Source organism: Poecile atricapillus, chromosome Z, assembly GCF_030490865.1.
Source record: "Poecile atricapillus isolate bPoeAtr1 chromosome Z, bPoeAtr1.hap1, whole genome shotgun sequence".
In the NCBI taxonomy this organism is placed as follows: domain Eukaryota; kingdom Metazoa; phylum Chordata; class Aves; order Passeriformes; family Paridae; genus Poecile; species Poecile atricapillus.
Genome location: NC_081289.1, coordinates 29462924 through 29476534, shown reverse-complemented (window position 1 = coordinate 29476534; position 13611 = coordinate 29462924). Strand labels below are relative to the sequence as shown.

General features: G+C 41.8%; 1 protein-coding gene across 1 annotated transcript in view; it reads left to right on the top strand.

Annotated features, from left to right (window-relative positions):
* LOC131592751 (small subunit processome component 20 homolog) overlaps nucleotides 1–13611 on the top strand; it is a 64119-nt gene that overhangs the window by 31400 nt on the left and 19108 nt on the right. Inside the window, exons 28-39 of the mRNA XM_058864495.1 lie at nucleotides 2162–2305; nucleotides 4641–4720; nucleotides 5670–5896; nucleotides 6843–6987; nucleotides 7433–7520; nucleotides 8592–8735; nucleotides 9346–9396; nucleotides 9486–9638; nucleotides 10163–10318; nucleotides 10701–10841; nucleotides 11628–11765; nucleotides 12995–13134. Coding sequence (XP_058720478.1) covers nucleotides 2162–2305; nucleotides 4641–4720; nucleotides 5670–5896; nucleotides 6843–6987; nucleotides 7433–7520; nucleotides 8592–8735; nucleotides 9346–9396; nucleotides 9486–9638; nucleotides 10163–10318; nucleotides 10701–10841; nucleotides 11628–11765; nucleotides 12995–13134 — 1607 coding nt within the window. The remainder of the gene's footprint in view (nucleotides 1–2161; nucleotides 2306–4640; nucleotides 4721–5669; nucleotides 5897–6842; nucleotides 6988–7432; nucleotides 7521–8591; nucleotides 8736–9345; nucleotides 9397–9485; nucleotides 9639–10162; nucleotides 10319–10700; nucleotides 10842–11627; nucleotides 11766–12994; nucleotides 13135–13611) is intronic.

Here is a 13611-nt window from a genome sequence, read left to right as displayed (position 1 = left end):
AGGACGTGGCACCAGCCATGCTTTCAGCGCACTAGAAGCATCTTCAGCTCTGTACCAGTAGTCATACTAATCCAGTCTTACCATCTGGGTCTTAGCCAGGTATCTGCAGAGCATTGCAAATGTTTTTTTCCCTTGCTGAGCAATGGCTGTACATGCAGAAGGGGTCAGGTGAGGAAAATGTCCTGTTAAAAATTGGTTGCACCTAAAGGTGGGGCGTGCTGGCTTATTGCTGCCCTGTATGCAGGGAGGTGGCACAGACATCCCTGAGATCTAGTCCAGCTGCTTGGGGTCTGGTGCCAGCTGCTCAGAAACTGTAACACTGAGCCAGGCTTTTCTGTCTTCCTGGTGCAGAGCCTGCTCATATTTTAGGTGGGAAACAAGCAAACTGCACAGTTGTCATCATCACTGTGATGCTGAAAGGAATTAGGAGATGATGGACTGAACAAGTGGGAATGGATGTTTTGTTACCATGAGCATCTTCTTACCAGGATCCAGCTGTGAGCATTTGAGGTTAGAACTTGCTTAGGAAAAAATCCAACCAACAAAGCAAGTCTTTGCAGTAGGCAGTATCCAGGGTCTCATAGTTTCCTGTGGGCTACACAGAACCTTGCAACTGTCTTAATTTATGAAGAGGATGAGCAAATTTGAGGACATCAGCAGCCCACAGTCTGACTTCAGCAGTGCATTGCATATGCCTACATGTTTTCAATGCGGTCAGGAGACAGGAGTTCTGAAAGCTGCTTCATTAAGTGCTAGGAAAGCCACATTTTGCCGCAGTTGCTACAGTAATCCTGTCATGGTTGTGTAATGTCAGGAGTGACAGTCTGTTGTTTGTCTGAACTTAATTTAGCACTTCATTAGCCCAGAGGCTGTTAAAAGCTCAAGGAAGAGTGTGAGAAATCTGTTTATCTTGACTAATAATTAGAAGACATTCTTGGAGTTTGAGAGTAATTTATTGCAGAGTGATACTGCCTGGAGAGTTAAACATCAGCTTTGACCACTTTAAGACAAGTTATTAATTTACCATTTCTTACTGGTTGTGTTCACTATCAAGTTTCTTCCTCTCAAAGGCTTGATCTCAGAGAACTCTTATGATGATCAAACAGTGGGAAACCCAAAATTACTTTTCTTGGAGGTCACCAATAGTATCCTGGTTTGTCCTTTCTTTGGGCTTTCAAACAGTTAATTTGCCACCTGGAAGCTGATTGCGCTCTATTAGTAAACATTCAGCATAGCTTGGGAGGTCCTGTTGCAAGAGCTTGATCAGTTCCTTTTCCACCTCCTCCTCTTTGTGTTTTTTACCTGTGATTTTGGATTGTGTGTAGTGGATCATGGTATGAACTGGAGACCCAGAAGAGCTCCAGTATTAGACAGTGGCTTTTATTTGCTCTCGTGTGGCTCTGTTGTTTCTGAGGCTGAAGTTCATTACCTCTTGCACTGTGGAGCTACTTCATGTGCTTGTGCTGTGAGCTGCTTTGCACAGTATGGAGATAATTTAGATTACTCAGGTCAAGATTCCTCTCAGGGAGGAGAGTCAGAATGCAGCAGTGCATGAATTTCTTCATTTAAATGTTTTTGCAAGAAACGCTATGGAACATAACCACTAAATGGGTACAGGAAGCACCTTCCTGTAACCAAATGCTATAGCACCCACTCTACTCTGCTGAAGACATAATTCTTCCCTTCTCTGTTCCTCCCCGCTTCTCTTCATCTGTTGATTTATTTTCTTCCCAGAAGATCTTGGTGTTCCAAGTACAACTTCACTTTGGAGAGCTGATTTGGGTCCTTTCATGTGTAGAACAGAATTGTTTAAGTATCAAAGTTGGAAATCTAATTTACTGTGGTGTAGCTTTCTGCATTGTGTCCAGAAGGGGCAGATGCTACTGGGTTAAACCTATCAGCGTAGATTTTTTATGAGCTGAAGGAGTCCTGTGTGACTCAATGCAGGAACAGGCAGGCCCCTTTTAGAAAAATTTCAGTCAACTCTGAGATGTGGATTGCTACTGTGAACAAATTACAAGAGAAAACAGAAGTTCCTGCAAAGACTGTATCTGGATGTGGTCAATGAATTGCTGGATTTAATTTCAGAGCAAGTAGTTAGTAGTTGTTGTGCCAAGGTCTTACTGGGTTGGGTTTTTTGTTTGTTTGGTTTTTTTTATAGGTCCAACCTAGGTTGATTAATCCACTGAAGAATTTGAGACGTCTTGGTCTCAAGCTTGTGGCAGAGTTTTTTTCTGATCATGAGACCTACAGCTTTAGTGTAGAAGAGATTGATGCAGTTTTCCATGCTGTGGTATGGCCTCAGGTAAGCATTTCTTGTTTTTCCAAATAACTTGTTTGAAACATGTACCATGCAGAAAAATCCTGCTGTGCTGGAGTCAATCATGTCTGCTACGTCCATCACTAGACTGATGTGGCCTTGGACAGATTCTGGCATCTCAGTGTGTCTGTGCAAGGCCAGTTTCTTGGCTCATGTCTGATTAGTCCTGGAATAAGCAAGTCACAAATTAAAGTACAAATTAATTAATCTGAATAAGATGGATGCCATTTCTTTGTTCTTTAACCACAGAAGCAGACTTCTTCCCTAGATGCTTCAGGGAAGCTAAATAATATGAGTCATTTCTAGGTGCACTTTGCTGCTTTTCTGTGTGATAGTTGTTGGGTAGGGACTGCAGAAACAAATGCTGCTGCAGGAAAGGAAGGACCCAGCAGTCTGTGGGCTATGTGGTCTTGTGCCTACTTCCAAGAGTTCCATGTGAGCACAGTGACAAAGCACAGGCTTGTGGCTTTTACAAGAGAAATTCAGATCACCTCTGAGCTTGGAAAATGCACTGCTGTGAGATAGAGAGAGAACACAGAATTTAAAATTAAACTGTGTTGTCTTTGTCAGTGCAGTGGCTCTGGGTTTGTCAGGGAGTGCCTGTACCAGCTGCTGGGTTGTCTCTGCTCTAAAAGCAGTTGTGTCCATGAAGAGGTTAACTGAGTAAGAGGGGCTTACTCCAGGAGTGCTCTTCTACAGAGGCTTTTGAGGTATCCAAATGTCCAACTTCCTTGGAGCAGAAAAGCAAGCCTGCTAAAGAGCACTGGTATAGTCTGTGAAACTGCAGAGCTGCTTCTCTAGACATTGTGTTTGTTTACTCCTACATTGTTTCTCTGCTCTACCAGTAGCAATATGTGATGCGTAGTATGGTTGTGTGGACAAACAGTAGACAAAAGAGAACCAGGCAGTGCATATAGCTCTGTATTGCACTGGGCTGAGCAGCAGGGAAGTGCATGTTCCTGTTTTGTCCATGGAGTCTTCTTATAGCGAGGGTACTACGTGGGAAAAGCAGTGAACATTTATTGCCGTTCCAGAGCAGTCCAGGCTTTAAATCAGCAAAACACTTAAAGCTTTCAGGGAGCACAGTGTTTGCAAATTCTGAGTAACTCTGAACAAGATGTACTATTGTCACAAAATAGTTAGAATGCCTCTTGTATGTCAGGAAGACGAATGGTTTTGAAGCTTGAATGGTAGTATGATCCAGAAGCTCCCTCTGGAGTCTTTTCTGGTGAACTTCATGAAGATTTGGTTTTGGCAAAAGTATCGTTTTGACTTGTGTGCTTTCCTTTTTTAGAACTAGAACTGAGGTGTGTAAAAACCCATGGAGAGGACAAATTGTTTTACGCCTGTTGAACCTGCAGTTGGAGTTAGCTGTTGTTCATAGCCCAGGATTTTGATGCTGAGGCTTCTTAGCCTGCACAGCAGCATTCCTGTGGGATTGGATTAATGGTTTACTCTCCATTGTATATCATCCAGGAAATCTCTGTTTTATGCAGGGCAGTAGTATTACCAGCTTTTGAGACAGGAGAAGAAGATTTCTAAGAACCTGGCTCTGATGGTCAGATTTCCCTTCTTTTCTGTTATACTCAGGTCTTGAGCAAACTGATCTAGTCCGAACCCCACATGCACCATTCTGCCTACCACCCCTGGGTGCACTGGAGCCTGCTCTGCCTGTGTGCTCAGTAGTGGTGCCCTGGTGACAGTCCAGCGGTGGTCACGGTGGAAACCCACCTGTGTGACTTGGGTGGAGCCTGTTGGGTTGTGGAGTGGCAGAGAGGAGGGTGCGCTGGGTTACCTTAGCCTGTGTCCAGTGGTGAAGGATCAGCAGCTATCCTGTGTGGCTCAGGCTAGGCACCTCTGAGGTGGGGTTGTTTTGGACACAGAACCCTGTTAGAAGGTCCCATTCATGGGATGCAGTACAGTGTTCCAGCCTCTCCAGTGAGGCCATGGAGATACAGACCAGGTGCTGCAGTCAGGACATAGGAAGTGTGGGAGGAATGAGTTTTGGGTGCTGTACTTGAGATTTCATAGGTGTGTCTGGGAGAGGTTGCTAAGTCTCTGTGGCAAATGTGAGGCATCATGGGAATCCACTTTCAAGGGGAGGACAAAAATGGTAGCTGGAATACTATATAAACAGAAGTGCGATGATCTAAGAGTCATTTGACAATTATTGAGGAAGTTGGGAAATAATTTTATAAAAGGTTGAAATTACTTTATAAAAATGGTAAACTATAGAATGTGAGGTCTTTGTTTGAGATGAGGTTTTAAAGTGGCTTTACTTAAATGTGTTGCATTGGTGTATGATTTTTCTCTCCTTTAGGTCTGCAGATTGGCTTCAGAGAGTCAGTATTCTCCAACTTTCCTGCTCAAACTCATTCACACCTGGAGTAAGAACCCCAGGTAAGTGTTCTTCTGGCAAAGAAGCCTAAGTACATCTGAATACATAAAACACAAGGAAGAAGAGCACACTAACAGGCTGTGAATAATTGTGTCCAAAACCATACTTTCTTTTTCTGTTAGACTCTTATTCTTTTGATAGCAGTCAAAGCAGCTGGGAAGCTTTCCAGTTTATGCAAGAACTCACTTTTTAATAGGCTGCTTTTTCCATATATTAATGCATCTATATTAAGCACATATGCAGCCCAAACCAACTCATAGGTGAGGAGGAGGTCTGACTTCTTAGAATATGTCCATCTTGACCAATGACTTCTTAGTCTTGTGAGACGGGAAGTCAGTTTTGCAATATATAATTTCATTAATTTTTTGTGAGTCTCTATTTCTCTTTTATGAAACAGTATGGGCAAGTTCAGCGTAGAATCTGTGGCTGATAGTCTGTTACTGAACATTGTAAAAGAGCTTTCTTTGATTCAGACACTGTGAGAAGTTCCAGCTCAACTGTCTTGAGTGATTTTTGCCTTTTCCACAGACTCACTATTTTTCTTTTGCTAAAGTACCTGATGTTTCTTTTGAGACACCTCATTGGTAGGCATGAAGACCTTATGTACAAACTTCTGTTGAAAATGGTGTTGGATCACTGTGTTAGGAGCAGACTAAGAGGAGACTCAGGCTGTGGAGAAAGGATTAGAAAAGGGACTTGATAACCTCATTGTATTGTTCATACAATATATTGTATGAACAATATTGTTCATACAATACATTGTTCATTGTATTTTTCATGACACTTTTCTGGTTTTTGTGCACTTCTTTCTTGGTCGAAGTGGAAGACAGTCATTATTTTTTGTGTGGCTTCTCACACAAAAGAAATGTAAGCTGAAAATTCTGAATCTAATTTTCAGTGAACCTTTTTATAATCTCTGAATTATAAATTTGGAATTTATAATTCTCTCAGGTATTTCCCTCTGCTGGCCAAACAGCAGCCAGATCATCCAGAGAGTGATATACTGACAAATGTGTTTGCCGTGCTGTCGGCCAAGAATCTGTCTGAGGCCACATCCAACCTTGTGATGGACATTGCTGATAGCCTTCTCAACAGCCCAGATTTTGAACCCACGGAGCAGGTTTCCAGTTTGAGCGTGACTGACTGTGTTGTCGTGGCCGCTGGAGACGTGACAGAAGGTATGCCTGCCTGAGAGTTCTGAGAGACCTGTCGGGTGCTTTAGATGCAGGTGTTAGATTATGGTGAGGTTATCTAGGCTGGCTAAGAATACTGGGGAAGAGGACCTCCCAGCAGAAATGCAAACGTCAATGTACAAATTTGCCTTGTTGTGCCCAAGAACTGTAAAGTCCTGCTTGCTTGATGACTGATGAGATCCTCATTTGAGTGTCAGGGTCCTGAGCACTGAGAGATTCCTTATGAAGAGGGAAATGTTGACCTCTTCAAATGTTCTGTCTGTGAAGCTTTGACTGATACAAGTTCAAGAACTGCATTGCTGACTTGGTTCTGCGCCTAACACCACGTTTTATATAAAAGCCCCCCTCCTGTATGCACATGATCCTGTATCACTTTGATGTTTAGTCTGTGCTCCCTGACAGGAAAGACCTGGCCTTTTTGAGAGTTAGGAGACAGAACAGTAGTGTGCTGTGTTTGATGCTGTGGAGACATCTTTCACCTGCAACACTCAAAGCTAGTGGAAAGGAGGGTGTGCCCTTGTTATGGCAGCTTTGATTTTACACAAGAGGTCAGTGGTGGAATAAAGAAAACCACATCTACAAATGCTTCAGTCTTTTTAGGAGATGTTACTACTTTTGAGGAATGTCCTTGGTACCTTCTGATAATCCTACACTTACGAGGGCTGTTACTGAAATCTGTGAGGAGAGTGGTGTGTGCTTTCTTTGCTTTCTTTTTTTGCTTTCTTAACTCAGACATGTTAGACTTGGTCTCAGCAAGTGCTGGTGCTTCTTCCCAGCCACCAGCTGCCCTGCACGTTTATAGGTCCGATTTACTTATTCTTCCACTAATGAAGCCTCGTTTATCTTGATTTCCCCTTTGTATAGGGTTGGATCTCACTTTTGTTTCTTGCAGTAGTTTCTTGGGTGTTGCTAACTGTCATATGTCTTACAGAGCCCCTCAGCTTAGGCTGCCGGTTGGTTCTGCCTCATGTTCCTGCCATACTTCAGTACTTCAGTAAAACAATGTTAAATGTGGAGAAGGTGAAAAAGAAGAAGTACAGAGCTCAAGTCAGCAAAGAGCTGAGTATACTTTCCAAGTAAGTAATTCTTAGAGCCTGAAATGGTTAGAAAGCTAGAAGGAGGGAGGGAGGAAGAAATAGGCTTATTGTAATAGTTTCCAGATTAAAAAACAGTATGTCTCAAACTTTTTAAATTTGCAACAGTTGCAAATACCTGTATCTGTCATTGACCTTGCAATTTGCTGGTTACTGAGGTGGTAAGTTTTCAGGAGTTGAATCTAGCTGGTTTTGTTACTGGTACTCAAACCTGATGTCTCTTGAGACTAGAAGAAGATGCAGAAATGCCTGCAGTCATGTGGAACTGGATGCTTAGGTTGGGACTGTGAATTTGGTGGGTATGCTCTGTTAGCCTGGATAGGCTGACAAAGCCTTGTGAAATTGCACTAGTGCTGACAGACTTCTTTGTTCTCTACTGGTGATTGAAATGATATAAAAGAGTAAATTACCTTGTTCAATTTTGCAGGATCAGCAAATTCATACAAGAGAAGAGCCAGAATTCAGTGCTTGTGAGCCTTCTCCTCCCTTTCCTTTATCAGAGTAACATGGAGCAGGTAGGTAAAAATTATTTCCTCCCCCCTACTAAACATACGTTTTTCTTTTAATAGAGTATATTTGTTTGTTTAAGATACAGTTAAAAGTCTTACTGATCACATGCCATTTCTCATTATTAGCCTGCAGTAAGTCTTCATGTGTTTGTAGTCTGCTCTGAACATGCTGCCACTGCGTGTTGATGTGCACTATTCACCCAGAGGTGCCAGTGCCCAGACTGATTCTGTTTCTCCTTTTCACATAGAAAGTCTGCAGAAGTTATAATGCAGTCTTTACTTTCTTTGTCACTGTAGTCAAGCCACCAAATTACTTGCGGTGTTTGAAATAATTGCTCTTCTTCACTGTGGATTTTATACACCCCAAAGCCACAGCGTCTGGACAGCAATGTGAATACATGTGGTTGGGGATGTAGGATGTGTGGTATGCAGTGCTGCACTAGTCTGCTGCAAGATGAAAGGCAAAAGCAAGCTGTATACAGTACTATCCGTAGGGGACCACATGTGATTTCTGTTGAGGGAGATCATACAAGAGCTTCTTTACTGTGCAGTGGCCAGGCACTGGAACACATTGCCCAGAGAGTCATTGGAGTCTCCCTCATTGGAGATACTCGAGAACTGTCTGGATGCAATCCTGTGCCATGTGCTCTGGGATGAGCCTGCTTGAGCAGGGAGATTGGACCAAATTGATCCCCCGTGGTCCTTTCCAACCTGACCCATTCTGTGATTCAGTGAAGTATATGGTGCTGTTAATGTTCATCTCACATATTCAAGTCTAGTTTTTAAAGCTCTATTAGTTCTCCTGACCTTTGAGTTGCAGGGAAAGACACATAAAAGAAGTAATTTTTGTGCTGACAGTCATCTCTTAACACTGTTTTGTTTCTAATTGAAAGGTTGCAAGTACCTCTGAGAGGTTTTATGATTGCATTGTTGCCTTCTAATTTTTTGTTATCATTCAGTATCTCTGGTCTGAATAAAGTACAGCTGTGTTCACTTTGTGTCTTGAAATATGTCCCAAGGAAATGAAATAATCTTGTTAGGTTTCAGTACTTACTGAGAGTTATGTGTCTCTTTCAGGGTACACAAATTGACATTCTGGAGACAGTGCAGAACTTGCTGAGGCATTGCTCAAACCCCACCAGCTTTCTCAAACCACTGGCAAAGCTTTTTTCTGTCATCCAGAACAAACTGTCTCGGAATAAGTTGTGCTTGGTATTTCAGGTATTGCATTTCTACATCTTCTTATGCTTTTTTTTTTTTAGAATTTGTTCTAAGAGATCAAGAACAAAGTAACAGCAGTATACATGACTTAAAAACCTTTTTTATCTACTTCTTGTGTGAAGTGAAAGTAACAGAATTCTATGTGATAGAAATTAATGAGCTGCACAAAGATTTGTAAAAGTTTTGGCTTACAGCCTCGTTGATGTGAGCCTCACCAGGGATCTTTAGTGTAAGAGGAGCCAAGTAAAGCACTTCAACCACAACAGATCCTGTATGCTGATGAAATAAGAATGGATTTCAGTATCCTGAAGATAATTTTTGTTCATATTCTTCTCTCACAGTTTATACTAGGCTGTTCTGTATTACTTTCAAGTGACTTACATAACTTCTTAGCAGTGAAACACAAGAAACATTCAGTGTAGATATATAGGAACTTAGGAACTTAAAACACTTATCCTCCAACTTCCATAAGAAAGGCTCTTACGGAGGTTCTAACATGAGAAAGACTAATGCTGCTTTATTTGTTCTTTGTCTCGAGTGGTAAAGTCTTGAGTTATCCAAATTTTTGACAACTAAAAGAGTTAACTGGGTTTTTTATGTTTCTTTTTAGACTTTATCTGACTTAGACACTAAGTTGGTGTATATTACTGATGTTGTTAAGGTATGTAGTTCCTTTGCTCCCTTTTCCCCCCAGTATAGTACGATCAGGTTTCTGTCACTTTTCATTAACGACTTGTTGCTCTGCCTTAGCTGAATGCCTTTGATCAGCGACATCTGGATGATATCAACTTCGATGTGCGTCTATCAGCATTTCAGTCAATCACAGCCCACATCAAGGAAATGCAGACAGTGGATACTGACTTTCTCATCCCTGTTATGCACAACTGCTTCTATACTATCCAGGTTGGCTGAATATTCCTTCTCTTGCTGTATGCACCATGTATCTATGATGAATCTAACTTTCAACTTACTTCCATTGGCTGTTTTTTGACATCATGTAACATGCAGAAAGTATCTTTAGGTATTCTTGCGAACACGTTTTTGAAGTTTTATCTGTTTACCTTTTCATCTCTGTGTCCCAAAAGGAAAATACAGTGCAGCACAACTTTCTGTCACTGAGCCCTGGAACTGTTTGGTCATTTGTACTGGATAAAAGGCACATTACAGCCCTGAAAGGCTGATTTTCTATTTGTTACAGCATGTTCTGGTTGTGTGGGCCTGCTGATGAATCTAAAAGATTTTTTCCTCCTGGGTAGGATGGGCATTATTAATTTGGGACTAGAACTTCTGTAGGAAAGCTCTCATGAGTTTTTAAGTCTCTACAGGACTTGATATGTTGTGTCCAGTGGTACTGTTCTGTCCAGGCTTTTGGGAAGAGAAAGGTGTCATAGCCAGACTCATGTGGTGCTGTTTCTTCATCCACTCAGCTCGGGGATATGGCTCTTAGTGACAACGCAAGCCTTTGCTTGACCAGTTTCATCCACCGACTGTCAGAAATCAGCCACACAGAAGATGAGTACAAGGAGCTAATCCAGCACACTCTCCTGGAGTCTGTGAGAAGGGGTCTGAAGAGTAAGACTGAGGTAAGGCACTGGTATCTGATGACACATTTCCAGACATCTTCAGGGTAATAAGGAGTTTTTTGGGTGAGTTCTCAAAGTCCTCTACTGGGATAAGAAGTCCAGGTACCCACTATAAACTTACCCTTCATTTGAAATTTTACAAAAGCCTAAAAAATTATAGAAATTAGCTGTGTTTCTCTGCTGTTGTTCAGCTTTTCTTAGTTGTAACTTGTTCTTTGGAGGGGAGGCTTTAATTTATATGCAGTCCATAAAAGGTTCATTTGTTGTTAGCAAGAATTAGGACATTTGACTGAAACACTTACAAATGGCAGCACTGCTGTTCTCAGGAGCGTGTACCAGCCTCTACAAGGAATACTTAACATTCACTGTTTGCTATTTGTAGAGCATCCAGCAGGACTACACATCACTGCTTTCCTGCCTCATTCAGACATTCCCAACAAATCCTGAATTCCAGGATTTGGTCCAGCTGACCAACCGCCATGATCCTGACATGGACTTCTTTGAGAACATGAAACACATGCAGGTAAAACCAGCAGGCATTTCTTAATGCCTCTCCCCACCTGCCAAGCAAAGGCATCTTACTGTGAGGGTATGTTTTGCAAAGCATCTGTGTGTTGTCTGCAGAGAAGTTGAACTTGTGTCATTAGATATCATTACAAAAGAGGGATGTGGACAACATCAGGACTAACTGAGAATCAAAGTCATGTTTCTATCTAGAAATGTCTTGGGTTTATGACAACACACAGTCAGCAGTATCCTGAAGATTTCTCTGACACAGGCATGAAATGGGTCTCTGTTTTTTCTTGCCTGTTCCCTGCTGCTCTCTGTCTGGAGGCTCTGCAGCCTTTTCCCATTCACAAACCTTTGCAATATAAATGTTACACGAAGCCTGGTCTCCTGGTTTTTCTTGCAGTGTGAAAATACATTTCTTCTACTTTCAGAGATGTAATCTGAGAGAGTCTTTGCTGCTTCTGTAGTTATATGCGAAGTTGTAAGTTTTTAACTTGTAATTTTCTCTGGTCTTTGCATCTCATTGCAGCAGCTGCTGTGTGCAGTTGCCTCCCTTGTCTAACTGAAGATAGCACAGTCTTATGATTGTGAATCCACAATGCCATTGGCTTGGAATATCTATTGAGGGAAAAGTGAAAACCCAGAGATTTAAGGAAAAGGGCATGCCTTGGAAATGACTAATATGTTTATGCCATTACCTAAAACTGGGACATTTTCAGAACTGCTGGATGTACATGCTCTCTTGTGCTAGCTGTGACTCAAGCACCACCTCATTCACTGTCTCCCATGTCTGACTCAGATCCATAGGAGGGCACGAGCTCTGAGGAAACTGGCAAAGCAGCTCACTGAAGAAAAGCTTGTGCTGTCTTCTAAATCCCTCCAGAACTACATCATGCCTTATGCTACCACTGCAATTTTCAGTGAAAAAATGCTTAAGGTAGGCTCTTTTAATTGAATGCATCCACTTGAATATTTTCACCTTTCTTATATACCATTTGCCTTAAAAACCTAACCTCTATAGGTAGCTGATATGTTTGTGAAGTGAATGTCTCCATTGTAGACAAAAGTGCTGTGCTGGTTTTGGTGGCAGAAGGAGAGTTTGGAAAGTACAAATGCAGTCTGGGCCCAATCCTATATCTGCTAAACTTACCCTGCTTCTCAAAAGTTGATCTCAGAAAACTGTTTGGGTTAGGGGTTTTTTTGTTGTTGTTGTAGTTTTTTACTTGGGGTTTTATTTGTCTTTGGTAATCAGCTTCTTATTTTTTGCCTCTGCCTCCAAACTTCTGTCTTCCTGTTTAGTTGTGAGATTAGTTACTCTTTGACAGTATTCCCCAGACTGTGGGAATATAATCTGTGCCTAGTAACAGAGGTGGGAATAAATACGGTTTTCTCTGGATTTAGAGAGAAACTGCAGGAATTGGCAGAAAACATTGAAATCAACAGCAGCTTTGTAATTAAAATTTGAAGAGGGACGTTTGTTAGTCACTTTCAGTGAAATTACTTGTAATGTCAGTCAGTGTGGATAGACTTTCCTCCTGTGGCTTTGAAAAGCAAGGTTTCATACTTCTGTAGTTCCCTGCACACTATCAGAAGAACAGCAGACCTGCTTCTGTCAAGCCAAGTAAATGTCTAATTTGCTTACTGTCAGAAATACTTTTCTGAAGCTGAAACAATTAGAGTCAGGCACTGGACCGATCCCCTGCAGCAGTGCAGGCTGTGCCCCTCAGTAGAGTGACTGAGTAGCTCTTCAACCAGAGGACAGTAAAATGTGTTGATTGAAATTTTGTTGAAGAAATAGACATATTTTATGTCACACTTTAAATGGGTTTATAGTTGATCAGCATAGCCCAGCAATGTGCCATGTGTTTGTGGTTGGATGCCTTGACTGGTTCCTGTTCTTAGTTCTTAATGCAAGCGAGCCCATAGGTTGAAATATGTGAGAAAAATGAAATGTGTGCAGAAAAATTTGGAGAAAGTGGGTCTGGAGATCTGCCTGATGGACTGTGATTTTTGGGGTTTTTTTTCCTAACATGGTGCTCAGATGGACATCTAAAAATACTGAATCCCAAGCATCCCCACTAGACAGATCTCTTGTTGCTTTGAGTAAAGGATGCTTTAGACACACGACCATTGTGAGTGCTAACTGAATTTCTCTCTTTTGAGCAGCATGAAAATATGGTAACAGCCTCAGTCGAAGCTATTGGAGCTGTCTGCCGGCATCTTTCATGGTCAGCATATTTGTACCACCTAAAGCATTTCATCCATGTCTTGCAAACAGGACAGATCGGTACGAAGCTGGGAGTCAGGTGGGTACTGTGAGCAGTGCTGCTCTGGTTTTCTCCAAAGACTGCTTAGGCACAATTCAGTGTTTTTAGGAGCATCACATGGATTTTAGCCTCTTCCCTGAGATGAGAGATTGCTGACTTTGAGATGGACCTAGGCAAGTGAAGGTGGGCATGGCTTGCAGCCTTCAACTATTAAAATAAAATATCACTCATCAAAATATCAGGAATTTTAACACCATGTCTCACTGAATGCATGGCAGTGGTTCTGTCAGGCTATGCCTGCTCCTGGAACACCTCCATTGCTCCAGTACCACTCTCTGTGAGGCTTCACAGTGAGCAAGGTCACAGAGTTCAGGCAGCTGAGAAGTAACCAGTTTTTATTTTCTGGGGGTTTTCAGGATAAACCTCATTACGGTGCAATGTCACTGAATATGATATTTTCCAAAAAGTACTTGTAAGATTTTTCTGTTGTGTGTGAATATACATCCTCTTCTTTTT